The 22,940-nt window shown below is 35.8% G+C and overlaps 1 protein-coding gene and 2 long non-coding RNA genes across 5 annotated transcripts; 1 reads left to right on the top strand and 2 right to left on the bottom strand.

Moving 5' to 3' along the window:
- Nucleotides 1–787: 787 nt before the first annotated feature.
- On the bottom strand, nt 788–6,621 carry LOC149705016 (uncharacterized). 3 transcript variants are annotated; one of them, XM_089865169.1, is made up of 9 exons: nt 6,155–6,621; nt 4,765–4,871; nt 4,612–4,642; nt 4,417–4,543; nt 4,252–4,336; nt 4,090–4,182; nt 3,869–4,021; nt 3,265–3,797; nt 788–3,102 (listed from the first exon to the last, which is right to left on the bottom strand). In XM_089865169.1, exons 1-9 carry the CDS (start codon nt 6,403–6,405, stop codon nt 2,857–2,859), a joined length of 1,626 nt encoding a protein of 541 aa, XP_089721295.1. In that variant the 5' UTR covers nt 6,406–6,621; the 3' UTR covers nt 788–2,856. The 3 variants fall into 3 exon arrangements, with proteins under 3 accessions (XP_089721295.1, XP_089721297.1, XP_089721296.1); XM_089865171.1 differs by having other exon boundaries at nt 788–2,342; XM_089865170.1 differs by having other exon boundaries at nt 3,884–4,021.
- Nucleotides 6,622–7,544: 923 nt separating this feature from the next.
- Nucleotides 7,545–12,171, top strand: LOC149705015 (uncharacterized). Its single transcript, XR_016381495.1, has 3 exons — nt 7,545–8,421; nt 8,505–8,695; nt 11,333–12,171. It is a non-coding gene; the product is annotated as an uncharacterized LOC149705015 (long non-coding RNA).
- Nucleotides 12,172–17,570: 5,399 nt separating this feature from the next.
- LOC149705014 (uncharacterized) lies at nt 17,571–22,835 on the bottom strand. Its single transcript, XR_016381493.1, has 3 exons — nt 22,309–22,835; nt 20,323–20,401; nt 17,571–17,705 (listed from the first exon to the last, which is right to left on the bottom strand). It is a non-coding gene; the product is annotated as an uncharacterized LOC149705014 (long non-coding RNA).
- Nucleotides 22,836–22,940: the final 105 nt, after the last annotated feature.

The following is a 22,940-nucleotide window of genomic DNA, read 5'->3' as shown; positions in this document are numbered from 1 at the left end:
TGTTGAAAACTTTGGATTTTACACTATTTTGGACCGTATTTTCAGGCATTGGATTATCAGACCTAAAAAGGCTTACTCTTCTTTCATTTTATACTATTTTGGCACAGTTTAGGTTGGGTTTGGTTATGTGAAGTTACCCTAGGAGGCCTAAAAACCAAGAAGTTATATCAGTATCTCAGAGAGAAGGTATAATATGCCTTTGTATTCGCGCAAGGCCATAGTCCCAGTCCCCCCCTTTCAAAATACAAGGGGGGACGTAAAAGGAGGCGCCGGGCTATTTCGCCTCTCCTCAGTCGGAAAATACGTAATTTTTGTCGTCGCCGCGCTGACGTGAGTTTTCAAGAACCAATGAGATGCTTGTTGTAATTTAGAGACGGGGATTGACTCCGGACCTACATTTGGACTGGAGATAAAGCTGGAAATCTGGCCAATTTATACCTTCTCTCTGAGATATTAGATATAACTTCTTGTAAAAACTTTGTCTGAAATACTTAAAAACCAAAAAACGGCTTTTTAGGCCTAAAAAATAGGCCAGAATAGTTTAAGCCCCATTTCCTGGAAACTGAGCACGTCTATTTATTGAAGGCTATTAAGGCATGGAAACGGGTCCAAAAAAGCAGGCCTTTCATTGGAGGCTATTAAGGCATGGAAATTGAGCCAAAAAAGCACGCCTTTCATTGGAGGCTATTTTTAGGCCTGGAAAATGGGCCAAAATAGCACTTGGCTAATTAGGCCCACAAATGGACCATACCATAACAGACACGTCCCTAAAATAATTCACTTATACCAAATTTTAAACACTTTATTTACATATCACACCTTTCACACATTGTTGTCTAATATCATTTGGGGATTATTAAATTAATTAATTAATTTACATTGAGATATTATTAATTAAGATTTTATTTCGTACTTTTCATTTATATTTTCCCTGTTTCTTAATTGGGTTTGAAATAAGTGTCTAACGCTGCTATGTATGTAATTAGTGTATAAATAGAAGGGCTGGTGAATCCGAATCTAATTTGTACATGTGCAGGTTGCGGCTTATAGAAACCAATCAATCATACGACCCTTAATTGCGTGACTGCTAAGTAATACTTCGCGTTTAAGCCTTAATTGACTGTTTGTGTAATTTTGAAGTCGATTAAAAATTTTATATATTTGTCGCAGCAACACGTCGCTAATAAAAATAACTACTCAGGATCACAGATTAGATTATTCATTAAAAATTAATTTAAGTGCGCATTTTTTTCCTGGCATACATAGATACATTCGCGGAAATAATAAATACTTTTTTTCAATTACGATTAAAGGGAGGGTGAAGTAGAAAATCAAGTGATTTTTTATCGATTCTTCTACCAATTTTAAGACCAGTCTGCAGTCAGGAAATACAGTTTCCGAATGATTTTAAAATTCAAATTAGGTTCAGATTTTAAGGATAATTTTAAACAAGGACTGCCGACCAATCACGCAACGCCCTGCCTTTTTGTTAACAAAATTCTCGTGGCACGCCCCATGTCTAAAGAAATTTATCACGAGATTTGATAAAATTAGGCGCGCGACGTGACAATCGTGGCGCGAGACATGGAACGTGCCACGAGAATTTTGTTAACAAAAAGGCAGGGCGTTACGCGATTGGTCGGCAGTCCTTGTTTAAAACTATCCTTAAAATCTGAACCTAATTTGAATTTTAAAATCATTCGGAGTTGGTATTTCCTGAATATTTCACTATGCAGACTGGTCTTAAAATTGGTAGAAGAATCGATCAAAAATCACTTGATTTTCTACTTCACCCTCCCTTTAATGAGCATCAGTTTTTAAACAAATGCCGCGATAAAATTTAAGGAGAGGCTAACTCTATAATAATAATAAAACCCATGTCATGCCTGAGAATAGGGATGGTCAAGCTTGCAACAATAGCTTTGGTTTCGTTCTCAAGGACAGAAATAATAACGGAACAAAGTCCGGTTCCGGTAACTTTTCTAAAAGTAACTAAACGGTTGTTTGTCCGTCTTGTTTCCGAATTCCCCTTCAACTGGTACGATCACGTGACTCAATATTAATTACCTTGAACTAGTACGATCACGTGACGCAATATTGACCATCACTACCTGAGAATATCTTTGGAAGGATAAGATAAAAAAAAACTGCGAAAAGAACAAAACATCTAACGATCTAAAGGTAGCTAATTCTACTTCAACTCGATCCTAATTAAAAACTCGTACTTAATACTTAGTTTAATTACTTAAAACTATTACTAAAATTGGCAATCTGCATGGACAAAAACATGGCAGGAATAGGTAGGACAACCAAGAATGAATGAGGGCTGAAACATTTTAACGCTGAAAATAAAATATCCAAGATATTATTTTGTTTTTCCCCAATTGAAAAAAAAAAAAAAAAAAAAAATTAACAAAACAATTAATTAATTAATTAATTCATTTCTATTTTCTAATATATATTAATTACAGCTCAAAATAAGTCTTCTCTCCCTGTAAGCGCTATAACTAAAAACAAGCGCCTATAAGTACATTTAAATAATTAAACAAACAAACAAACAAACAAACACCCTTCGTTTTATTTTTTTTTTTTTTTTTTTTCATCCTTTAGTCGAGAACGAGAATTTAAAAATCTTTCCTTTAAGATTAAGATTTGCGTTAAGTAGTAAGTAAAGACAAAAACGGATTTATGTACTAAGAACGTTGGATCGTAGCTTTAGCCTCTAGTACCATCCTCGCATACTTTATTGAGAAACTTCGTCTGCTTATATTTTGACTCCACCCACAAATTCGATCTTTAGAAGTAGCTATATACAGAATTTGTGGGTGGAGTCAAAATATAAGCAGACGAAGTTTCTCAATAAAGTATGCGAGGATGGGGAGTGAATTCGCTAACTCCGACGTTCTTATCCCATAAATCCGTTTTTGGTAAAGACTTAATTTCTAGCGAATATAACAAAATAAAACACAAAAGCAAAGGAAATGGGATTAATTTATCGAAAAACAAACTCGTCCATTTGTTTTTTTGTTTTTCAAATGAAACTAAAACACAAAACAATGAACCTTTATTATTGTTGTTGTTGTTCTTTTTAAGCAAGTTGCGCTAAAATAGGGAAGGTTTGATTTTGATAAGAAAAAGTCTAATTAAAGCAATTTAAAAGCCAATAAAGCAGCGAGAGATTTGATTGGTAGTTGGCCAAAAAAGAAAGAGGGGGCGGGGGGGGAGGGAGGAAAACTATCACGAACTAAGTTCAGATTCGGATACCAATTCATATTCAGAGATATCCAGATCGCTGCTCGGGGATTGTTGGGGTTCGGTAGGCGAAGGAGTTTCCACTTCGATTGTGGGTGAAAGCTTTTTGCTACTCGATGACGATCTCATTGACGTCAGTAAATCGCTTGGTGGTGTCGGTTTTTTCGCGCCATAGGGTAGATAAGGAGTGACACCCGACCTTGAAGAAGACATATGGCTACTCATAGCCAATGGGCGAATTGTAGAAGACTCGAGAACGGCCCCGGGAGGTTCGGGGGTTCTAGAAAAGGATAGACCTTCGATAAAGGCTTCTTCATTATCGGAATCAGAGTTTGTGTCTTCTTTAAAATGGGAAGCGACAAAATGGATTCCGTTATTTCCTCCAATGAGTTGGGTTGTTGGGGAAGAAGCTGATAACGCGGCCGATGCGGCGGCTGCCATTAAGACACCGGAGATGTCTAACCCTCCTTCGTCATCACTGTTTTCATCCTCCATATTAGGGAAACTTCCCAATCCGTGACTTAACGAATCTTCTTGTTCAACAGCTAAAATTGCGGTTGACCAAATTAGACCTAAATATTTTCCCCCGCTCCATTGAAGCAATTACAGCGCGCACCATCTTTAACCATACTTTCTAATCCCAAATCTCTGGCAATGACGTCATCAGGGTTATCCAAACTTTGATGTTCGGATAGCGTCAAATCACTCTCACGCGATGTTATTGGTAGAAATTCGTCTAACTCGCTATCACGATCTAACGAGCCATCGTCTAAGATAAATAAAAAGTATTAGGGTCCTTGGACTGAAAAGATAAAAATGACGTCAACAATTAGTTACTTGAGCCTGAATCATGAGCTTTGTTACTTTTATGTAACCAAGTATTTGGGAATACGTATAGGACCATGCCAGGTCCAAATGACATAACGATGACTGTTTTGGTTTAAAGAAAATATTGATTATAAACGCGTCGTCGTATTAGGACACGGTGGTCTTAATTACCAGCCAAATAAACTAAGAGAACCCCGGGAACAACGTGTCCAACTATGGCTAAGAAAGCGAAGGTTCCACAGGCAAAGGAGCAAAACTGTTTTGAACAATGAAGAAACCCCCAGAAATATTTCAATGTCCCGCTTAAACCTTAAAGGTTTAAATTAAGTTCAATACCAATCCTGGTTGTGTTTCGCGTAATTTCCACGCTGTTTGCCACCAATGACAACCCGCTAACCACCAATCATTTAGGTGTTCGCTTATTTCAGGGACACTGTAAACTTGAGGGTGAACCGGAGTCCATCTATCAAAAAATTAATTCATAAAGGATTGCTCCTAACGAGCAAGCTATAGGCCTAGAAGAAATCGTACCCTTCGGTATCTGCTCCTTCAGGAGGAGGAACTGAAAAATAAATTGTATGTCCCTGTAATTATCGTGTTTCACGAAGTCGGAATGGATGGACTAGCGTGTTTTTGCGTGCAATCTCTTTTTAGCGAGATTTCTAACATAATGAAGACACTAACCTCTAATTTCGGGCCAGATTTGATAAACCCAAGCTCGATATAAAAAGACTAGCAAAGAAACGATTGCGACAAAGGAATATAGTCGACGACTGCAGGTCACTATTATCCTAAACAAAGTTTCAATAATTTCCAATTAATTTCGTGTTGGAAAAACCCCAATTACCAAATTCGAGATTAGATAAAACCATAAGTTTACAAGATAGGTTACATAAGTATGAAACTTCCTAAACTTCGTAATGATAGAAACAATGAGAGCTAGTTCGAGACTAGGGAGCTAACAGTTCTGACCCTGAAACGTCACACTCTTCTATCTCTTACTGGAGTTTCATCCCCCTAACGGTTGGAAATAGTATTCTACGCGCAAAAATGTCAACCAGAGAGGGGCTGCGTGACGTCAGACTACCATCTCTTCCCCCTAGCCAGTTGTTAGCTCCCTATGATGCGAGAATTGACTACACTAGATTAATTTTGTAGTCCATCTTCATATTTAGTCTGTACTAAGCATTTGACCACGCCTCTGCCCTCAACAGGCGTCGCTTTACCAGAATCGACGACCTACGTAACTACGTCACTTCATGACAAGCTCCAGTTTGTAACCAGTGACAAACTTATGGAACGTATCTTATGAACTTATGATAAAACATCGATAGGTAACCCCCTTGACACTTTCGCAATATGTCATTTAGGAAAGTGAAAGCCAAAAGATAAGGTTTGTTTATCCACTGACGTTTAGTGCAAGTACAAGAAATCACGTCAACAAAGTTTTAACATTCATTTCACTGGTACTATTTTGGATAAGTTTCGGTTGGGAAATAGGTCTTACACATTTTTGGGGGTTACAAATTAATTCGGTCCTTTTGGATCATGTACCCCTTTTACTTAAATTTGGCAACGTTCCAAAGACATAGGACGATTTTATGCTAAATTTGGGTTGTTTTTTTGTTTACCAAGCAGACAAACACACTCTAAAACCTAATGCGTCAAAATGTCTTAAGATGATTTAAATTATTTAAACAACATTATTGACATTTAAACTCAATTACTAAGTTTAAGGTCAATTTTAAAGCAGCAATTCAAGTCTAGCATCGCGTGTATACTATCTTTAAAAACCAGTTAGCAATCCTTTTACCACCTGCATAACCTAATTTGATAACAAAAAAAAAAAACCTCGAATCTAGATCAAACTGTTTGAAACATCGGTAAGGTTATCCTATGAGCCAAATGGTGGTAATTTGAAACTGCTTCGCGTCAAGGCTATCTCAACAATATTTAGGTCTAGTATCACTTAAACTTCGGTCATTAAACAGTAACAACTACGTTAATTATACCTTTTAACGCCCTAATTACCTTGGAAAAACCCAAATTATGACAAAGAATAGAGTAGACTTACCAATAAGCAATGTTTACAACTAACAAAGCAACTGCACTGAGATAGGGTCGTTCCCAAATCAGGAGGCTTTGTAGCGAAACTATATACGATTCAAACGGGCTGAGAAACTTGGCAAATACATTTTCTCGATTAGTTTGAGGTTGATTAGGGTCCCGTTCATTATTTGTTGTTGATTCATTGTTAGAATCTTTGTTCCTTAATACACAATCTATAAATTTTCGCATGTAAGACGACACTGAAGCCGCAGCCATAACTGCATTTGTTCCGCGTTTATTTCGAAAGCGAACTTATTACCGCGGTAATGTTAATAACCGTTATTTCAAATCACAGGCGCTTAATCTTAAGCTTTGTAATCGGATAATCGTCGCGTAATTATTTGTTAGAGATAAATTTTTAGGGCTCGAACTGATTCCTCCTTCCGAAACAACACAGTCACACACCACACCACCACTGAAAGTGGATCACGCCTTGGATGAGACTGTCTCATCCAAGATCACGCGATGCATGACGTTCGTAAGAGCACAGCCCACTCAACCACGCAAACTTTAGCAAAGTGGTCTTTGAATTTCGCTTTCATCGGGTCAAACTTCTTGCAATTTATATTGGAGATGTATTGCGAGGTTATTTATTTTTGTGCCAAACATTTCAGAAATAATCCTTGGTATTTTCCTGTCATCATTTGCAGATTTACAATTTAACCTCAGCGTTGCGTGTTCAAGTGTGCCGTGACGGGAGTTGCAACTTTTCCCGAAAGTCGTCATAGCAATCATATTAGCGAAGCGGCAACTCTATAGACCTTGGACTCATTGGAGTATAGACGCTAGCAAATATACATACTACAAAACTTTAGTCATAGCCCACTCGATCACGCACTCGACAACGCAAGCTGCTAGCGCTATAGAAGCCCATTCAATCGGACAAAAAGTGCGTTTGGAACCCGACCCGATTATTCTTACAGGACACCCTCTTTATGGGGCAGCTAAACCTATAGCATCTTCTTTCTTCATTACAATTTTTGTTTTACTAATTTTCTAATTACGAACAGGAATAATTAGTATAAATCAAACAAAGATTTTGGAATATGTTGCACTTTTATTTGATCTAGATCAACGTAAAACTGGGTCCCCTGTAAAATGAATTAACTTTCACAGGAATTAGTTTAATTATTATGATTTCAGGTTTCGACCTATTAGAGAAACGCGTTTATAGGGTGGATTTTCCAGCTATTGGAATCCATAAACTCCAGTACCACTTTTGAAAAGTGGAGAAAAGTGTTTTGGGCTGTTTAGAAGACATTGGTAAATTATAATTAACTAAATTATTAATTATATTAGAAAATTGAAACAATAAAATTGAAACGCACGCTCCCGCCATATTTTGACGTCTGCCTAAAGGCCCGTTCAGACGACACTCTTTTTCTCGCTACGCTCGCCGTGCTGAGCTCATCAGATTTTCTGGCTTCACCGGCCTCTAGAAAATGCACTGTTCACACGACCAAAATTTTCTCATTCTTGATCTCGGCAAAGCGAGAAAAAAAGTTGAAAAAATTCAACTTTTTTTCTCTCTTTGCTCGGCACAGCCAATAGAATGCTTCCGAAATGACGTCATTCTTTGTTGTGTAGTCTGCTTCTATGTGGAAAGGTGTTTTCTTCGGTTTCGCTGGTTCGAATCCCTTGAAATTTTAATGAGATATATATCGAAGGGTTATAAATTATCGTGCAAAGTTTTAAAACGAATAGTTCTTTTCTTAAAAAAAAGGTTTTAATTATGCATAAATAAAACTTTAATGAATTTTTTGGAAAACAACTAATCGTTTTAAAACTTTGCACGATAATTTAAAATCATTCAATATACTTATCAGTAAAATTTCAAGAGATTCGGACAAATGAAACCGAAGAAAACACATTTCTACAGAGTAGCAGACTACACAACAAAGAATGACGTCATTTCGGAAGCATTCTATTGGCTGTGCCGAGCAAAGAGAGAAAAAAAGTTGAATTTTTTCAACTTTTTTTCTCGCTTTGCCGAGATCAAGAATGAGAAAATTTTGGCCGTGTGAACAGTGCATTTTCTAGAGGCTGGTGAAGCCAGAAAATCTGAGGAGCTCAGCACAGCGAGCGTAGCGAGAAAAAGAGTGTCGTCTGAACGGGCCTTAACTTCAGCAGCGCCATCTAGCGGTCCATGTTTGCAGCCATTAAGCCTATTTTATTTTCGGGGTCGTTTTCCGTTAGAACTGGCTGCTGCGATTTTCTGTCCGATCTTTGCTGGTAAATATTTTGATTTTATTTATATTTTAAGGGTTAATTTTGATAAAATAACAAAGTTTTATTGCAACCGATCGGAAATTAAGTGTTGGAAGTGGAAAATTTATGGTCAACTGTGCCAAAATACGTTTGTTAATTACGACCAAGGCTTACGGGACAACGTTGGTTGGCACCACTGGCTGGTGCTACTATTACCAAGGCTTACGGGACCACGTTGGCACCACGGATTCAAGGAAGCTGTTGCCTCTTTCAGTAGTGGTATAAGAGATCTTTCCAGGTAAATATTTTATTTATATTTTAATTGCTAATTTAGATTAAATACCAAAGTTTTATCGCAACCGAATGGAAAATGTATCTTTACCGCGCCAAATAGGTTTGTTAATTACGATCATTGTCTGTTTGAAGAAAACATAGCCTTAGTTGATTTCATATATTGGTTACCAAACATAATGGTAGTTATTTGGAACTCCATATTTCTAAATAACTAATGCACTTTTGTTGCTTTGGTTATTGGCTGTATATTGCCCTTAACTGAAGCGAGTAGAAAACCTTTCGGGCAGTTGTGTATTAACGCCGAAGTGAGCTTTTTAAGTAACTGTAGTTCTCTAAAATGTTTTCAATTAACAAATCTATTGGTGTAAATATGGTGTCTTGGGCCGGAAATAGGCACAGGACACATTGTCCAATAACATTTTAAAATGTCTCATACTATTTTTAAAAATTAAGGGGGTCACTGACCAATTTGACCAATGAATTTTCCCAAAGTTTTGATAGCTTAACCAAGAACAGGCGATACTATTTTTGCACACTCTAGTGGACAATGTCCTATAAATTTTCTAGCCTAAGGAGTTAAGTCGTTCTTGTCCTTTGAGTATGTTATAGTCCTATTTGCCCCCCCCACTATAATTACACCCAACTTTGAAGGCTCATAACTCTGGGTCTACTAGAGATATGGGGGTGTCCTTTTACTATGTTATAGTCCTATTTGCCCCCCACCCCACCATAATTACACCCAACTTTGAAGGCTCATAACTCTGGTTCTACTAGAGATATGGGGGTGTCCTTTAACTATGTTATAGTCCTATTTGCCCCCCATCCCACCATAATTACGCCCAACTTTGAAGGCTCATAACTCTGGTTCTACTAGAGATATGGGGGTGTCCTTTGACTATGTTATAGTCCTATTTGCCCCCCACCCCACCATAATTACACCCAACTTTGAAGGCTCATAACTCTGGTTCTACTAGAGATATGGGGGTGTCCTTTGACTATGTTATAGTCCTATTTGCCCCCATCCCACCATAATTACGCCCAACTTTGAAGGGTCATAACTCTGGGTCTACTAGAGATATGGGGGTGTCCTTTGACTATGTTATAGTCCTATTTGCCCCCCATCCCACCATAATTACACCCAACTTTGAAGGCTCATAACTCTGGTTCTACTAGAGATATGGGGGTGTCCTGGACCTTTGACAATGTTATAGTCCTATTTGCCCCCCGCTATCCCACCATAATTACACCCAACTTTGAAGGTTCATAACTCTGGTTCTACTAGAGATATGGGGGTGTCCTTTGACTATGTTATAGTCCTATTTGCCCCCCACCCCACCATAATTACACCCAACTTTGAAGGCTCATAACTCTGGTTCTACTAGAGATATGGGGGTGTCCTTTGACTATGTTATAGTCCTATTTGCCCCCCATCCCACCATAATTACGCCCAACTTTGAAGGCTCATAACTCTGGGTCTACTAGAGATATGGGGGTGTCTTTTGGCTATGTTATAGTCCTATTTGCCCCCCACCCCACCATAATTACACCCAACTTTGAAGGCTCATAACTCTGGTTCTACTAGAGATATGGGGGTGTCCTTTGACTATGTTATAGTCCTATTTACCCCCCCCCATCAGACCATAATTACACCCAACTTTGAAGGCTCATAACTCTGGTTCTACTAGTGATATGGGGGTGTCCTTTGACTATGTTATAGTCCTATTCCCCCCCCCATCCCACCATAATTACACCCAACTTTGAAGGCTCATAACTCTGGTTCTACTAGAGATATGGGGGTGTCCTGGACCTTTGACAATGTTATAGTCCTATTTGCCCCCCGCTATCCCACCATAATTACACCCAACTTTGAAGGTTCATAACTCTGGTTCTACTAGAGATATGGGGGTGTCCTTTGACTATGTTATAGTCCTATTTCCCCCCCCCATCTCACCATAATTACACCCAACTTTGAAGGCTCATAACTCTGGTTCTACTAGAGACGTGGGGGTGTCCTTTGTCTATGTTATAGTCCTATTTGCCCCCCATCCCACGATAATTACACCCAACTTTGAAGGCTCATAACTGTGGTTCTACTAGAGATACGCGGATTTTTGCACACACTAGTGGAGAAGGTCCTTTAAATTTTCTAGTCAAAGGAGGGGACACATATTCTATATTAAAGTTTTCTTATTTCCGGCACTGTGGGTGTTAAACCCATTTGTTTTCACCGTAACAGCACCATTTGTGTAGTTACAAGTTAGTCATATCGAAATGGAAAGAATTTAGAAGTTTATTTTGGGGAGTTGCGGTAAAATGGCGCACAGTATTCATGATTCACATTTATGTCGTACTTATTCAAAATATTGGAAATTAATTTTATTAAATTTTTCTAATTAATTGCGTGTTGCATTTATTTCTGGTTTTACTATTCAATCTTTTAGTCGGTTTAAAAGTAATTCAAAGTGATTGTTTATTTGATAAATATTTCAAGATTGACCCTAAACCGTATTAATATTTATTAAGTTAAATGATTTATTTGAAAGTGGAATCAATGTTATTCAAAATACTTGCGCCATTTAAGCTGATAATAATTTTAATTTTGTATTAGATTGTTTGAATTGAACAGATTTTATTTTTTTAGCTATCATCTGTTTCCAAAGGAGAAATTTATGTTGGATTCTAGAATGAATTATTATTATTTGACAAAATTCACCCTATATTAATCAGGTCAATGAACCCATTACAGTTCCATTCTACTCTTTGATTTTATCCGTTGAAACTGAATCTCACTAGGAAAACAATTTAGACATTTTAGGCTCTCAGTGAAGTAAATAAATCTTATTAATAGTAATTCTAGCAATATTAACAGGACAATTCCATTCTCAATTCAGGTCTACACTTTGATTTTATCCGTTTAAAGGGAATCTCATTAGCAAAAAAGACTATTTCGACAGCCTGTCAAACATTGTAGGCAATTATTGGGGTATTTAGTTTATTATTTATTATTATTATATTTATTCTTAGAAGGAAAGCGCTTGTGTCCTTTTCTTTTTAGGGATTTTTTTTCGCCAGGACATGAATAAAATTCTGAATAATGGAATAGGTGAAAACTGGTCCTAGCCCTCCCTTTTAAGAATAATGAACGTAATCAGGATTTTAAGGGTGAGATTCCCTTTGCGGTATTAAGGCATCTAGTTTATGATTTTAATTATAAATATTTTTAGGGGAAAAGCGTTTGGCAACTCGTTGAGGAAGTTTTGTAGGATCTAAATAAATTTCTGATTTATGTTCAAGGTAGAAGGTTGCTTATACGCTTTGTCCTTTAAAAGTAAACACGATTTTAAGTGGGTTAAGGCGAGGCTTGGCTTTTTATGCTATTATTTTACTTCCCCATACTAAGGTATTTAGTTTAATGTTGTGCGTGTGTAAATTATGTCAAATAATAATAATTTGTCTTCTGCCTGAACATTTTACGTTACATCATGCAAGAATATTCAAGTGGATTTTCATATTAAGGTAATTTAATTTGAAGTTATGCATGTACAATTTTCTCCGAATAATAATAGGAATTTCTCTTGCGCAGGAACATTCTCTCAAGTGGAGGACATATATCATCGAGTGGAGGACTTATATCATCGAGTGGAGGACTTATATCATCGAGTGGAGGACTTATATCATCGAGTGGAGGACTTATATCATCGAGTGGAGGACTTATATCATCGAGTGGAGGACTTATATCATCGAGTGGAGGACTTATATCATCGAGTGGAGGACTTATATCATCGAGTGGAGGACTTATATCATCGAGTGGACTTTCATTGGCAATCCCATGCTAAGGACGAAGTTTCCTGGTTTTGGGGGCTCCACAGCGGGCTTTAGTTTAAATTTAATAATTCCCGAGTCAAACAGGGACTTGTTAAATTTAAATTGGGCTCGCAAGGCTTACTTTGGGGGTGGTAGCTTAAGTTTAAAATTTAAGTTTCGATATTGGGGAAGGAACAAAAATAGTCGAAAAACACTTGGGGTAGTTTTTTTGACCTTTTTTATGATTTTTTTATTAATTTTTAATAAAATTCTAATTTTTTTGTATAAAAAATATTTTTTTTAATGTTTTTATTTTCTTATTATTAAGGAAAAAGCTTAAAAAAGGGGTCAAAAATATCACCCTAAGTCCAGAGGTAAAAAAACTCAAACCAAGTCTAGTATATTAAAAATTCAAGAAAAGAAAGAACGAGGTTTAAGGCAAAATTTATTCAATGAAAAACAAAAAAACCAAAGTGTTTACAAAAATTTCGAACAAAAAAATATTAAAGAGTTCTGTAAGTTAAAGTTTGAACGCAAAAAAATAATAAGTAGTTACAAATAAAATTTGCAAGCAAAAAAATTAAGTTAAGTGGTTACATGAAAAAATTGCAAGTAAAAAAGATGTATTTTGTGTCTTCTAGCTTCGATGATTTCCTCCATATCTTTTAAGTCAGCGCTGAGGTAAAGAGCAAGTCCAGAAGACATCATGTAACGTGAATCCAACGAAGCATGTCATCAGGAATGATACATAGCAAGTCCAGAACAGCTTCGCGTTGCGTCAATCGGAACAAAGGATGTCATCTGGAATGATGCTTCTCGGAATGCCCAGCGACAGAAAAATCCAAGAAAGTCATCCACATCTATAAATTAAAACATATTAATAACACATATTAAACTATTGCCTACTAACAAAGTAATCTTGTAGATTTAAATAGTTTAAGAAAAGCGTGTCCTTAATTAAAAAACTGGCTACCAAATTTATAAACCGAGACGAACTACACCAACTAATTGCCACCCTAAATTAAAGAAAGTTGTCTACCGTGAATTCCACCCCGAATTAAATAAATACTCTCGCTAGCTAATTCCCAAAATTGTATAGATAATAGCTTTAAGAAAAGCGGCCCTTATTTAAAATTAAATTATGTAACTTAATAATGAAAATAATTTAAAACATCCCCTAAACTAATTTCGGAAAAACTTGCCATTCATTTATTTTAAATTACGCAGCTTAAAAATGAAATATTAATTCAAAATATCCCCTAAATTAATTTTAGGAAAACCTGAAATTTATTTGAACTAAATTGCTTGCCCCTTTTAATAGAATAATAATTTAAAATTGCCCCTTTTAATAGAATAATAATTTAAAATTGCCCCTTTTAATAGAATAATAATTTAAAATTGCCCCTTTTAATAGAATAATAATTTAAAATTGCCCCTTTTAATAGAATAATAATTTAAAATTGCCCCTTTTAATAGAATAATAATCTAAAATTGCCCCTTTTAATAGAATAATAATTTAAAATTGCCCCTTTTAATAGAATAATAATTTAAAATTGCCCCTTTTAATAGAATAATAATTTAAAATTGCCCCTTTTAATAGAATAATAATTTAAAATTGCCCCTTTTAATAGAATAATAATTTAAAATTGCCCCTTTTAATAGAATAATAATTTAAAATTGCCCCTTTTAATAGAATAATAATTTAAAATTGCCCCTTTTAATAGAATAATAATTTAAAATTGCCCCTTTTAATAGAATAATAATTTAAAATTGCCCCTTTTAATAGAATAATAATTTAAAATTGCCCCTTTTAATAGAATAATAATTTAAAATTGCCCCTTTTAATAGAATAATAATTTAAAATTGCCCCTTTTAATAGAATAATAATTTAAAATTGCCCCTTTTAATAGAATAATAATTTAAAATTGCCCCTTTTAATAGAATAATAATTTAAAATTGCCCCTTTTAATAGAATAATAATTTAAAATTGCCCCTTTTAATTGAATAATAATTTAAAATTGCCCCTTTTAATTGAATAATAATTTAAAATTGCCCCTTTTAATTGAATAATAATTGCCCCTTTTAATAGAATAATAATTGCCCCTTTTAATAGAATAATAATTGCCCCTTTTAATAGAATAATAATTGCCCCTTTTAATAGAATAATAATTGCCCCTTTTAATAGAATAATAATTGCCCCTTTTAATAGAATAATAATTGCCCCTTTTAATAGAATAATAATTGCCCCTTTTAATAGAATAATAATTGCCCCTTTTAATAGAATAATAATTGCCCCTTTTAATAGAATAATAATGGCCCCTTTTAATAGAATAATAATGGCCCCTTTTAATAGAATAATAATGGCCCCTTTTAATAGAATAATAATGGCCCCTTTTAATAGAATAATAATTGCCCCTTTTAATAGAATAATAATTGCCCCTTTTAATAGAATAATAATTGCCCCTTTTAATAGAATAATAATTGCCCCTTTTAATAGAATAATAATTGCCCCTTTTAATAGAATAATAATTGCCCCTTTTAATAGAATAATAATTGCCCCTTTTAATAGAATAATAATTGCCCCTTTTAATAGAATAATAATTGCCCCTTTTAATAGAATAATAATTGCCCCTTTTAATAGAATAATAATTGCCCCTTTTAATAGAATAATAATTGCCCCTTTTAATAGAATAATAATTGCCCCTTTTAATAGAATAATAATTGCCCCTTTTAATAGAATAATAATTGCCCCTTTTAATAGAATAATAATTGCCCCTTTTAATAGAATAATAATTGCCCCTTTTAATAGAATAATAATTGCCCCTTTTAATAGAATAATAATTGCCCCTTTTAATAGAATAATAATTGCCCCTTTTAATAGAATAATAATTGCCCCTTTTAATAGAATAATAATTGCCCCTTTTAATAGAATAATAATTTAAAATATCTTCTTCGCCAATTTTAGGAAAACCCTTATTTAAAACTATTCCCACAGATAGAACCCATAAACAAAAACTTGAGTTGAAATTGGACAAGGCTGAACTTAGGCTTAGGGCAAACGTCCACGTGTCTTAAAACTATCTCTGCGGGACTTGATTTTCGAAAATCTGTAGCTTTAGCTCTAAATTAATTAATAATAGCCCCTAAACTAATTTTAAGAAAACCTTCCATTTATTTTAACTATTCCCACAGACAGTATCCGTAAAATAACTGGAGTTTGATAAGACACGGCTTAATTTAGGCTTAAGGTCCTCGTGTTTTAAAATTCTCTCGGCGGGACCTGATTTCCGAAAATCTGTCGCGTTATCTCTAAATTAATTACGTACCCCGTTTAATAGTTTATAATAATAGCCCCTAAACTAATTATTAAGGAATTCTCTCTTGTCCAAGATCTTGTTGTAAAATTTTATTTATGGTACTTGATTTTTAATAAATAAATAAAATTCACTAACATTTAACACAACTTAATTAATTTAAATACTTGAAATAAAATAAATAATTTAAGGGGAGCTAGATGAGTTTGGATTATTGTAAAGTTTACGCTTACGGACTGTTAAAGCACCACGAGGCGAAGCAATGGCCGCCAAATAAGGTGAAGAGCGTCGAATTCAGCTTGCGTCCTCGGCAAAAACCATCAGCGAAATGGCAGAGCTATCAAGAATCGACCTTAAAAGCCGGGATCATGATCAGCTGGGCTGCAAAGGTTTTTCCAAGCGACCTCCACGACGGCTTCCAGGCAAAGAATGAGCCGTCTGACCTCGACGGCTTCCAGGCAACGAAATAGCCGTCTGACCTTTGCCTGCAACCAAATACATTTCCAACGTCGGGGGGCGCTAAAAGCTCCTATGCGCGGACTCGGGTGCGCCATACCCCGGGCACGAAATCCAAATAGCTGAACACTGCTAGGCCTATTTGAATGAACGCTAGGCCTAAATGAATGAACGCTAGGCCTAACTGAATGGACAATCATTACCTATTACCATTAACATCTGTCGTGACGTCACAAGTCAATTACCTCGTTGACGTCATAGCTGACGTCACCGGATATGACGTCATAGGTGACGTCACCGGATATGACGTCATGACACGTCACCGGATATGACGTCATTGATCACGTCATCGGATTTGACGTCATTGGTCACGTCACCGGATATGACGTCATAGCAAAAATTTACCATGCTTTAGATGTCAGTAAATACGTAACTACGTACACAGTGCCCCTAGCGGCAATTTATGAAGTATCTATTGCTTACACGAATGTCTAGCAGAATTTTATCATGTTTTAGATGTCAGTAAATACGTAACTACGTACACAGCGCCCCTAGCGGCAATTTATGAATTATCTATTGCTTACACGAATGTCTAGCAGAATTTTATCATGTTTTAGATGTCAGTAAATACGTAACTACGTATACAGCGCCCCTAGTGGCAAATGTGTTAATGCTTAATTGTCCGTTAATATTAATAATAATAATAACCCATAGCCCCTAAGTAACTCCAAATCCCTATCCCGTTTAAAATCACTAACGAGTTTTTAGTGAGTAGCCCCTCGATAATTACTCGTAATCCGTTCACTACCACACACATAAGCAAACACACAGTTATGTAACCAGCACTAGTTAAAGCATTAGTTTGTTTGTTTTACGTGGCTGCTCCGACACGCTTCAGTGCAATGCACTTCGAATAAAATCATTCATTATAAATTTGAAACTGTATTCAAAATATTTATACTCGACTGACGGCTCTACTATGTTGAGCAAGCACTTTAATCATACTCTAATTCAGAGGTATGAAGCGAGTTTCTATACCTTAGTCACTAAATATAATTAGTAAGCTTACAAGTAAAAATAAATTTATCAGGCAGACTTATAAATATTAATTCAATATTTTATTTCGAAATCTATTCCATTTGATACATTCGGATATATTAAAAATTTGTAATTAAAATACTTTTCAAAAATGTGGTAATCATTTTTATATCTTTGGTTAAAGTCTTTTATTCTTTTTATTATTTGACGCCATAACTATAATATAATTAATAAGCTTATAAATAGAAATAATTTTATCAAATAATATTTTATAAATATTAATGCGAGTTTTTATTTTGAAGCATATTTCATTGATACATTAGATTTTATTAAAAAGATTAATAATGAAAATAATAAGAATATTTTTATAAACGCGTAACTTCCGAGTGTTGAGTCCAGGTACTGAAAATAATAAGAAAATTTCTATTATTAACAAATTTTAATCGGCTTAGAATTTCCACTGTTTTCCCACGCTAATATCCTACGGTGGAAAACGAGGTTGTTAGGATGGAAAACCAGGGTATTTGGTGGCAAAACGTAGCATTACGCTTTTGCGTCCAGATAGGAAGCGCGTAAAGTCACTGAGTGTTGAAAAATTAGGAAAGTAATTTGCGCGTTTTTATGGAATAAGTTAATTGTTAAAATTAAAATTGCATAAACATTATTAACCATGTATAGATTAAGCGTATAAAAGAAATCTGTAAGTGCGAGTGAACAATAGTAAAAAGATAAAAACCCACCCAACCTTGAATTCAAAAATAACGGAAAAACCTTGAGCTTTCAATTTCTAAAGCGACCAACCCTTAATAGTAACAAAAATTCACCTTCGTATTTGTAAAACAAGCTTTGTTAATCTGTAATCCTAGAGAGCTATCTCGAGCTAGCGAAAGGGGAACGTTCCCAGAACACGTCTATTTCTCCACAAATCGAGAAGAGTTTTAAAAGAAAGTACTAGCTTGTGGCCCCGGATATTCACTTATAACGTAAGTAAATTTATTGAAATAAGGATTAAGGGTTCTGTTAGAGTATCGATGGGCTATTCACTCTGATTTTCTTTACGGGTACCATGTTTTACCACTGTTAAAAGACGCGCGTCGAAGCACGGTACGATGTGGCTACTCTTACGAGCCCAGCCCTTGGGTCGTCTTGTTATAACTTCGTATTAAATTATTTGTTTAGATAACCCAGAGTTGCTAAATAACTACCTCGGAACTAAGACCAATTAATAAGCAAAAAAACTACCCAACCATTGTTTCAGTCCGGTGGAGGGATTTAAATATATTAGCTCTCCCAAGTAGCGCTTTTCTACACTGAGGCCAGAATGCGCGAGTGTTTAGCCCCTCGGTGACATTATAAACTACCTCAATCTCACTATTAAATTATACATTGTCGAGGGGTCCGACATTTACACGAAATCCCGTACACTTCTCACGAAATCTTTGAAGTAATCAATAAATTACGAAATCAAAGAGGAAATTCCGAAATCTTAGGCGAAATCAAGAAGAAATCCTGAAATTCCGTACGCTTTTTTTTTGGTATAGTCGGACCCCTTGTACTTGGTATGCCTCAAAACATAAACATTTATAGCTTAGAAAGAAATACCAATATGGCGGCAAGGAATAGAGTAACGCCGGAATTGCCAGGAACGTTTGAATCAATACCGAACATCTGTAATTATAATAAACTAGCTTTTACCCGCGGCGTCGCTCGCGTGTAATAAGAAGTTCCATCAAAATGATATAAAGAATGGGTAGATTTTATTGATGACTAATATTTTTGTAGCACCCTAGGTCAGCGAAAGCACTCGGCGTTACCCGTCAGCCCGTCGGGACATTTTTATTACTTTTCATGCGGACATTATTCCATAAAGAAGGGTTTTTAAATTTCTGGCCGCCATTTAAAAAGATGGCAACAAATCGAACCCAAAAAGACCATTCAGCCCGTCTATAGGTTAAAGGAAACCAGTGTACTAAATATTTGCGAAATCCATTGAAACGCGCGGACTTTGTTGCATAGAGAAGATTTTTCACATTTCGGGGCGCCATTTATTAAGATGGCGGCGGATTGGAAAAATCTTTCTTAGTACGCGCCTACTACTTATGAGTAACGTTCCTGCAAATTTTCAGCCTTCTAGGGCAAGCAGTTTGGACTGGGCGTTGGTTATTATATATATATATATAAATAAATTAGTTCTTCCATGATAGAACTAAACAGAAATATTCATTAATTTGCTTGAACCGGCAAATAATAATGCTTGAACACGAAAGATTTGATTAAACTAAATTTCTAATAAATAAAAGTTAAACAAGATGGGCCAAGGGCTGGGCTCATAATAGTAGCCACATCGTACCGTACTTAACAGGCGTATATAAAATTTACGTGAATAGCCCTCGATGCGCTACTTTTAACTGTGCTAAAATGATTACCAGTAATCCTTACTTCAATCAATTTATTTATGTTATAATTATAATAGTGCGACGCCAAGAGAATACTTGAGTGAGTAGCCCCTCGATGCGCTAAAATGATTACCCGTAAGGCCATTATAAAAACGATGTTTTAGCTTTAACAATGCTAAACTGATTACACACAAGTAACCCTTAATAGAATAACAGAAAGTTTTAGTGATTATCCCCTCGATGATCGAGTTACCTTTAACAGTGCTAAAATGACTACGTACAGAAACTTTTAATTTACAACTTATGCCTATATATATATAGAGTATATATAGCTTAACCTTACTATCATAATTCCCTTCATAAGTAGACGAACGAAAAATATCACCTCACCACAATTCTCTCCCTTTCACTTTCCCTTCAACGACTAACGAAAACTTTCATACAGCCAAAGGTGGGTATACTGGCACGACGGGGACAACAACAACAGGGCAGGTCAAACAAAGAACCTCACCGTAGATGTACGTCATGCGATGTGGCTAAAAATACTTTTTCTTACTTGAGAAGTATTACTACTGAAAGCTTATGCAGAGTTGAGAATATGTAAATCGAGTCCATGGTCTTACCTTTTATGATGACGGCAGGAGGATGGGGGGGGATGAAGAGAAACGGCCCAACCGCGGTCCCCGTCTCTTTAGATGGTTACTGAAAGAACATGTAAAGGATCAAAATTAAACACTTACGCCCGTCTTTTCACAAACTAAATAAAGAAATACATTTTTTAAATTAATTTTTGGGACCCTTTTACGAACTGAAAGAGCTTACCTTCCTCAATACACATATATTAATAATCTACACCTAGATTAGGCGGGAATACAACTTTCTAATCTATATAATCTATTTCTATATATAATCTATATAATCTCTATTGTGAATGTAATATTTTCCTTTTATGTTTAGCATATTTTTCAAGTTACTAATTTAATTACTATACCATGGATGGATTTAATTTTAGAAGCATGAATGGAGAACGGTTAGTATTTACTTCAGCGCGACTCATAGCCTAGTATAGAGCCCCTCCCTCCAACAAGTAATTATTATAGGCTCACTTAAAGTACGTTTTGATGACGTTGCTGACGGGGAAGGCGAAAAATACGTAATTCCTTTTTACCTCTGTCGCTCTGACCCGCCTCTTCTTTCATACCCCTCCGTCCCGTGGAAGGGGGTCCGTTTTTTATCGTTATTTTATTTTTTATTAATAGTAAATTATGGTTCTTAGATATAGGTAACGGTTTTTTACTCTTTCCATACACCAAAAACTCTACTAGATAAGTGTTTAAGATGGATTAATGATTGTGGGATTGTCGAATTAACGCCCGATAAAATTAAAAAAATATCACTACAAGTGCAGTCAACACGTAATATAGGCGGCATTGCTTCAAAGTCCTATGCTAGCATGAAAAACCCGCTATTTTTTAATTGGATTTGCGTGGTGACGTGATGGGCATAAGAAGGTAACTAGGTACGGGTGCACGAATCTCCTGAGCTCTAAGATCGGGCAGTCGAAGACTCCCTCACCCCTATATCCTCCTAGCTACTATTACGCTCATACCGCTTTTATAGAGTAATGTCAGTTCTACGTACGCAAACGTCATACCCTTCTATCTCTTAGCTCAGTGTCATCCCCCTACCAGGCGCGTACAGTATCCACTCTTACAAAAGCGCGCCTAGAGGGAGGGATACACAGTCTACTCCCCTCTCTACCGACACTACTCTATATCCTATCCCTCTCTCTCTTGGATACTGCTAAAAATTATTGCATTAAAAAAAACACAAGAAGCTTCAGAATGTCATCGAACAAGCAGAGTACGCTGCAAGGAAACTTTTTTCTTCTTGGCCCTCCTTGACAACTAAGTATAATCAGAAGGGGATAATAGAAGAAGGATGACACTCTGTATCCTCTTAATGCTTTAGTTATGTAACGTCATTCTTCCCAGGCTCCCCCTTTTAGTTTGCTTTCCCACTCATCAAACTACAAATGGGCATCGCACCGTAAAGTGAATTCAATAGTTGTTCGGCACTAAATCCCTAGCAATCATCCCACAAACCTCGTCTTGACGTGGGACAAAATGCACAAGCGCGTCTTGCCAAATATTTAAACGCTAATAGAGTAATGATGAGGGAACTATTTATCGTGTATGTGATTCGGTTTAGTAACCTTGCTCTAAGTGTTCCGATGTTGGGAAGAGTGACGTTACACTCACCCAGCTTTGTGGTACACTTCTCTCGAAGAGAAGTATTATATACTTCTGGTATAATTTAAAATTCTCGAAGAGAAGTATTGTATACTTCCGATACAATATATTGTAACACACCTCTCATTAGTTTCATTACATTTGGACCATTAGATCCAAAGATATCGTGGATTGAATACTGAATTTACAATTTTGACATTGGAAATTAACTTTTATTAAAAAAAATCTATCGACTCTAAAAGCTTGAATCTTTTTAATAGAATATATTGTGGCACACCTCTCATTCAAATTTCAGGACATTTGGACCATTTAATCCAACGATATTGTGGTTTAAATACTGAATAGATTGTAACACACCTATCATCAAAAAGTTTCGGACACTGGGACCAGTAGATCCGATCATCCGAAGATATATTCAGTCTTAGCACTGAAGCCATCATTTTGACTTTGGAAAATAATTTTTATAAGAAAAACTATCCACTCTAGAAGCTTGGACACTGTTTAGTAAAATAAAACACGCCAAAACACACGTCTCATTAAAATTTCAGGTTATTCGGATGTTTAGGACAAAGGATCTGGCCAAAAAAGCTACCTCCACCCATAGAACTTAATGTTAATTTTGGGTTCCTTTGAATAATCTTCAAAAGTTGCGCTTAAACATGTAAATCGAATTCTTTGAACGGGCTTCTATAGCGCGAGCAGCTTGCGTCGTGTTGCGCGTGATCGAGTATGCTTTAGTAGGGAAGTTGTAGCCAAGGAGTACTAAATACATAGGAGTAGAATTGATAGAAAATGTGTGAGCTAGAATAATTCTTATAAGGAACCCCGAATTAATAAACTGGTCCCACCGTCTATTTTTTCCAAAAACGATAATTAATTAAGTGGTCCTTGGGACTAGTGACCCTAAGTTTTGGAATAAATAAACTGGTCCGAGCAATTAAAAAAATAGTTTTGGAATTTGGACTTATAAACCTGTCTTATTTCCAACC

This window comes from Phalangium opilio, unplaced genomic scaffold, assembly GCF_054372755.1.
Source record: "Phalangium opilio isolate 3A_F unplaced genomic scaffold, DU_Popi_V2 ptg000014l_1, whole genome shotgun sequence".
Taxonomy (NCBI): Eukaryota; Metazoa; Arthropoda; class Arachnida; order Opiliones; family Phalangiidae; genus Phalangium; species Phalangium opilio.
The sequence above is the reverse complement of the archived record's forward strand: the minus strand, read 5'-3'. Positions and strand labels throughout refer to the sequence as shown.